The sequence below is a fragment of the Penaeus japonicus genome, unplaced genomic scaffold, assembly GCF_977035675.1.
Source record: "Penaeus japonicus unplaced genomic scaffold, GWHDUDI00000001_assembly GWHDUDI00000003, whole genome shotgun sequence".
NCBI classification, from domain to species: domain Eukaryota; kingdom Metazoa; phylum Arthropoda; class Malacostraca; order Decapoda; family Penaeidae; genus Penaeus; species Penaeus japonicus.
The window spans coordinates 12,543,719-12,551,218 of NW_028234405.1; the positions used below are offsets into that span (position 1 = coordinate 12,543,719).

Here is a 7,500-nt window from a genome sequence, read left to right on the forward strand (position 1 = left end):
CAATAACGTTCTTTCCAAAATCAATCTTTGCCTCTCTCATGATTTAAGTATACTCATTTCTTAGTACTTTGTATCGTTCGAGTGGTGCTTGAGACCTGTCTTCTGAACCTTTTCCATAAGAGTTCCTGCTTGTGTCTCGCTTTCTTGAATTTTTCATTGAACCATTTTTCGCTTTTTCTTGCTTCGTTTTTTTTTATATTTTGGTACATATCTGTCTACTGCTTCTTCATAAATTGAGTAAAGATTCGATCATTATATTCTTATGTTCTCTTTAACATGTTAATCCTGATTCCCAGATTATTTCAAAATACTATTTTAGGTTTCTATGATTTCCTCTTTTGTTATTGTACTTCCTCACTTTTTCATTCTTGTTATTTTTTGTCCTGTAATAAACAGTATCTTAGTTTCATTACTGTATTTTGTGTCCAAACGGGAGTGTGAGAATTAGTGTGAGAGTGAGTGCGAGTATAGGTGTATGTGTGCGAGTGAATCAGAGAGAGCGTCAGAGTGAGAAACTGGGACAAACAGGAGAAAATGTACTAGTGAATTTAATTAGAATATGACTGCATGTTGTAGTTTAATTATTCAACCTGTGTGTGAATTGCAGTATGTGTACTACTAACATGGGACCTTCTGTGTTTCTTGTGCTGTATATTTGAGCCTAAACGTCTGTAAAGAAAACGGATTACGTTTTTCCTCTTTGACAGATAAAGCGTTGGGCTAGTGTTATCCATTGCAATAAGGGAAATAAGAAGAAATCAAAATCCTTACTTTTATTCATTTACTTGACAATTATGTTTATATAAAATGACGATTCGTCATATTTGGTATTGACAGTATGGAGTACCTCATGTAGCCAGCAGCCGGAATGGAGGCTTGCCACTGGGTAAAGTGATCAATTATACATTTCTCTTTTTTATTGAAACTTGCATCCTGCTTCCTTATCTCAGAATACACTAAGACTCACAGCAAACTGAACTACATTTTCCACATCAGCAACATTATTTTATCAGTGTATAATTCCCGTATGTCCTGAAAGAGGAAATTACATTCTCTAACTTATTAACTTATTTTTTGCTTTAGCATGTAAAACAAAGGTGTCAGTTTCATGGATCAAATATCCACATTAACTCAATTAAGATGTGTTTACAACATGAATTAGCTAATTAAAGGTACATACTTTCATCTGGGGCTAGACGGGGGAGGAGGGTTGTACGACACATGTACACTGTGTCATGGAATGAACGTTTTACTAAACATCATGGTACACAATACTCTGCAAGGGTTTAGAACATCAGTAATAATTGGTATCAAAGATTTGTTCATGTTCTTGAATCCTATCAATTGTAGGCTTAAATTATGATTTGCTGAAGAAAAAAATTAAGTAATGACAGTATAAAGAGGTATTAAATGGTTGGAGACTTTCCACTTTGGCTTATGGTAGACAAGGTACAGACTGTCTAGGATAACTAGTAATCAATCCTACTACAGTACTATTTACAAGTTCTCAAACAACAAGTCATCTGACCTATACAACTAATTGTTATCATGTAAATTCACGACCTACAAAATAAAACTATTTACAATACCATGATTTACATATCCTCAACATATTATCTGACCATTACTAAATAAACCTGTATGTATTGTGAGTGCACTCCCGTTTTTAATACCTTTATCATTGGAGCATTTGCACTCATCTTTACATGACCCACAACACTTAGAATTGCATAGAAATACGTATAAGTGCCTTACAGACTTAAAATTCCTTGTATCATTTTATGAGAGCAAATATATATATTCATTTTCTTTCTCTCAGAACTGTGTGTATATATGTTGTTCATAATATAATAAAAATTGGAAGCTTTTATACCTGTATTATTTCAAAACTGATGTGCACAGTCCCTTCCTCCCCACTATATTAGAATATCCTTTAGGTTTTTGATCTTTAAGCATGGCACTGGAACATGATGACATCACCCATTTTATGAGAATCACAATGTGCGTAATCCTTTTTTCAAGACAAGCTGGTGGGAATAAAGACAGATAGAGGTTGGCCAGCAATAATCGAATAATTTCAGTTGCCCAGAAGATACCCTTAAAAAGAAAATAACAATGACAATATTACCAATTAAAAATAATAAAAACAAACCAACAATAGTGATAATAACTGCGCACTATCTGGTTACAATAAGTAATTGCAGTAACCTGATTTATCCTTTCTTAAATAGTCACTTTTACAGACACTTGTAAGCTTATAGGGAATCGGTCACTTCAATAATTTCTGCTGACAGGAGTATATGCGGAAAAACAGGTGAAAAATGAAGAATAAAGGAAAATTGGTCTCTCACATGTATATCATTTACAATCTAAAATTGTCATGCAGTTTTCTATAATAAGGGTGGCAGGTATAATCCAACCCTCCTCATTTAGGCATGTTAATTAACTTTATAGAACCAAGTCTTCAGCTATATATACTGTATATGAATCACATAAACTACACAATAAATACATTTGCAACACATTTTTCAAGACTTCTAGTTAGGTTCTGTATAAAATAAAGATATTCATACAAAAGGTTTATCAGAAAACATACAACACTGCTTTTCCAATGTACCTGCAGTTTGTCAGACGACAGACCCACAGGCAGTGAAAAGCAGTGCTTGCGTTTTGTACACCTACATTCTTTACACATCACTTGAGAGCGTAAGGTCCACAAAAATCATAACAAAACTTGTCCATCATATTGTCATCGGGTGGTAGGAATGGTAGATTTTGTACTCGGTCACTCTAGTGATGCAATAAAAAACTGAGTGTACCTCTTCATTACTAAAAATCTGTTTCCTACTGCGTTGGTCGTCTTGATGCTTGCCACGGCAGGCATTCTCATAGTTTTCTTCCCTCCAGCAGATGTATATTTAAAAACAGATGTTACTATCATTCAACTGGATACTGAGGCACTGGTTTAGGATCCAACTTTTTATTGCTACCCTAAAAGAAAAAAAAAAAAAGAAGAAAAAAGAAAAAAAAAAAAAAGAGAGAGAGAGGAAAAAGAAAGAATGGTACTTCAAACAGTACCTTGCTCACATTTTCATCATGTATGTAAGCCACTAGCATGATGTCTGAAGATAAAGATGAAAAATCAAAGCTATATTCACTTATATTAGTTTAAATAAAAGCACTGAAATGTGAAAATTTAATTGAACTTTGGAACTCGTATAGGCACTCATCAAGCAAAACACAAACAGCAATATCAATAATCAGCCAAGCTCAATCTGAGCCTATAAGACATAATAACACATCAATTTCCAAGTCTCTCAACTATCCACTAAGAGCTTCAAGTTATAGGTATATAAATAATATAATGCATATTTTTCTTGTCACTCCCAAATATGCATGATTGCCTATAACAAACCCATTTTTACATCAGAAAATAATGCAACTAAGTACAAGTAAATGCCTTCACATCCTCCTTCACAATCAACAGAGAAAGGAATCAGCCAATTCATTATGGAATGAATGCATAATTAACGTGTAGAGAAAAGCAAACAAAACGTCAAGTGATGTGAACCAAGTGAACACACATTTAATCAATCAGATTCTAGCAAAGTCAGTATTATGAGAGGCAATCATTTTCAATAGCTAAAACACTTTCCTTCTTGTTCCGTCAATTTATGTGTTCTCCAATCCTATGAAGGCAGCAGCCGTTTTTGTTTTTTATGGCACCTTTTTCACATGTGTATGAGACATAGAATGGGATCACAGGACAAGATTGCTTTCCTTACTGAGATAGGTAGTACCAGTTGCACGTTGTTTAATGGTGGAAACACTAGTTGATATACTGCTACATCCTTAGGAAAGAAGTGGCATGAAAATGCCTGTTAGGCAATCATGAAACAAAACAAGGCACCCACTTTCACCCTTCACATTTTGCATTTCTGTCACGTACGCCCACATAACTTACAATAAATAAATTCTCAAATATAAGATTTTCTACCTAATGATTTCAATTTCTGATCATATACTAAGAGAGTAGGAAATACAGTACAAAAAGAAGAAAGAAAAGGGTAAAGAATACTCTTGGTTCACCTTTTGTGGAGATTCTTTGAAATGTTTCACATATAAATAAAACAATGACTACTTTTATAAAGCATTAGTGATTCCTTGTTTATTAAGCAAAAAGATATAAATAACGCTCTTTGCTTAGAGATTCTCTCAAAAGAATACGTAATATCATTACTGAATACTCAATCATTAATAACTCCCTCAACAGAACAGCTTACTGAGATTACATTTCCTGTCTGTAAAAACAAAACAAAAAAACAAACAAAATAAAACAGTAGTTATAAATAAAAAGTGAATGATTTCACCTGTAACTGTACTGAATATGGTATCACCGTGAACTTTGAAAGTGAGGCACAGGTGAAATATCTATCTCTACTAAATTTGTAGATGCAGGTTCCTGTGGATGCATACTTGAGACACAATCAATCTACAACTGGTTACCTGACTGATACAGCCAAGTTTAAGACGTCTTAATATGCAGACACGGTGAGGCTTGATGCATCTAACTTTTTAAGCTCCATTTGTAGTATATTACAGTCTTTTTTTCAATAACTTGATGAGAACATGAAGTTATGTGAACACATAAAAGGATAACAAGAATACATTTGCAGACCAAAATGACACTGTTACACGGCTTAGTAATTCTATAATGATGTAAGATGTACCAATAACATCTCACTCTACAGCTAGCAGACTGAACCGCTCATCACTGTCACCCTGGCATCCCTGACACAATAGAAATCAACACGCAATGTCTGTTTCACTGCTGAGATCCACACGTTTCATTTCAGAATTAACTTAATTAATTTAGTTTCGATATGTCATTGTTCATTACACTTTTAGGAACTGCATCCTTAGCTGACCGATAGTATATAATATACTAATTCTTATTTCATATCAATAAAATAAAAGGCAACCATCTTTCTTATCTGTATGCATTCTTCTAAGCATGAATTTCCTGAATTTATAACTCTATCATGAGTATCAAGACAAAACAGTTTGACAATGAAGATAAGAAACATTCAAGTCATATTGCATGGTTAAAATCATGGATAATGGCGCTGTCTGAAAAACAAATCCATCCCACACACACACAATCATTCACCCACTCTTCTCACACACTCTCATTCTCCCTATCACACTCACACTCTGTCATTCTCCCTCTCCCTTTCATACTCACACTCACACTTATACTCATTGTCAAACACACCCAATCTCTCATGCTCTCACTCTCACCCACACCCACAAGTGCAAACGCATGCACACGCACTCTACCTATTGCAACAAGGGAACAGAAGAAGCAGAAAAAGAACAAAATAAAAAGCGGCTAACTGTTTAAGTTCACAAGGTATTCGTGGCCAAGATGCTAAGGGACATTACACTATCTGGGATAAGGTGAAAGAAATATACAATAACAATGCTCTTCCATCTACCATTCCATTCTCTCACTCTCGTTCTCATTTTCGTTCTTGCTCTGGTTCTCACTCTCACTCTCACTCTTGTTCTCAATTGCTCTCTTTCTTACTCACTTTCTTCTGCTTATAACCTGAAATAAAGTAAAAAATAAAGAAAAATAAAAGTAAGAAAAAAAAAAAAAAGTATTTCTATGAATGCTATGAATGTCTCCCTTATAGAACTTAATTCACATAAAGCAATGCTCCTAAGTCAACAGTAATATCATAAGAGTATATTGTACTGTTTGGGATATATGTTTCAAAAATTCTATGTAGCGGTTTCATTACGTTATCACATCTACCATTAATTTGATGTTTCTTTTGAATACAGATAATATGAATTGTGATATCATTAGGATTTTGATGTTAATTATAATGATAACAATAAAAAAAAAAAAATAATCATCATAATGACAATAACAATAATAATAATTATAATGACAATAATAATGAAAATAATAGTAATAACAATGATGATGATAACATTAATAATGATAATAATAATGATAGTAATAATAATAGTAATAATAATAATAATAATAATAATAATAATAATAATAATAATGATAATAATAATAATAATAATATAAAATGATGATAATAATAATAATAATAATAATAATGACAATAACAATAATAATAACTTTCACTATCACCATCATCATAATAATAATCATAACTCTTAGTATACAATCCATCACACCATACCATATTTCTTCTAACAATCCCAAACTTGCTTCTTATCACCATGCAATTCATATCAACCATCTGGGAGAAGAAGAAACTTTCAAGTCATTATCTGCGACAAGACTGAGCACATTTCTTATCAGAGCAAACTGCGAAATAGAAATTCTTACTGAATAAGAAGTGAATACACCTAGCACGGAAAGGTTCACTGCATCGCTAACAAGATACTGGCTTGGTGTAGCACGGAGGTCGCCGTCACTCACAGCCAGTATTTGGAGAGTATAACAGATATATCCACGGCCTGCAACAAGATGCTCGATTGCAACAAGATGCTCGATTGCTTTCTTCTAGCTGCCAGCAAATGACTATGCGAATGGGGTATCGATGGGCACTAGGAGGACTGCATCACAATAACATTGCTAGTTGAGAATCGTCACTAATGGCTTTTAGCGGCTTCCTTGGCTGCCACAATGAGAGGGTGGAGGCTTGAGAGAGGTCTTGCAAGCTTCAAGAATGGATGCTGAAAAAAAAGAAAAATGTTAATAATGTAAATGAAAAGATTAGATGGTAAGAAAGAAATAAAGAATCTGATGTTCAATAAAATTATACTAGAAAATTAACTTTTGTGGAAAAAACAAGAGCTTTATCAGTAATACTGCTTTTAACAACTTGTTGAGTATAATGTACTTTCAATTTTCCTTCTGCTAGATCACCAGAGGTTTCAGAACATTTACTTCACAATTTTATAGCTCTCTTTCTATTTCCTATCAATACTCAATTGGGAATTTACATCTTTTATAGGTTATTCCTTTCAACAATTAGTATGGCCCTCACTAAACCACATATGATATGCTCCTGAAATATATAGACAACCAATCCTTAGGGCCTACAAACACATTTTTTATTCAGGTAAGCTGTCTTTTCTTAATGCTCTTTAAATAAAAACTGAGGTGAAAGAAAAATGTTCCAAGGCTTTATTTTGATATTGGTGATTATAAAATGGCCAAACACTACTATAATGCATCTAATAAGAAATAAAACACACCAAGTTGATCAACTTACCTTTAGAAGGTGATTAGCGGTCGATCTCTTTTCAACTTCAACTTCTAGACATTGGTCAAGGAAATCCTGGAATACGTGAGATAATTTTTCTCGTTCCTTGATTTCAGGCTTACCGTTCGTGGCTATCAGGTACAAAGCTCTCAGAGGATTTTCATTCAAGTATGGAGGTTCTCCTGTTGAAAGGGATTCAGTTATTTAGTCCATTGCATACGTAATTGACATGTATACATAT

General features: G+C 33.6%; 1 protein-coding gene across 2 annotated transcripts in view; it reads right to left on the minus strand.

The window, feature by feature from the left end:
• Positions 1-760: 760 nt before the first annotated feature.
• The window catches only part of Pak (serine/threonine-protein kinase PAK 3-like protein), a 40,840-nt gene continuing 34,100 nt past the window's right edge, over positions 761-7,500 (minus strand). For both annotated transcript variants that reach the window (XM_043028041.2, XM_043028040.2), the window contains 2 exons: positions 7,269-7,441; positions 761-6,726 (listed from right to left, as the gene is read on the minus strand). In XM_043028041.2, the coding sequence (XP_042883975.1) occupies positions 6,643-6,726; positions 7,269-7,441 (257 nt within the window). In that variant the 3' untranslated portion in view covers positions 761-6,642. The remainder of the gene's footprint in view (positions 6,727-7,268; positions 7,442-7,500) is intronic.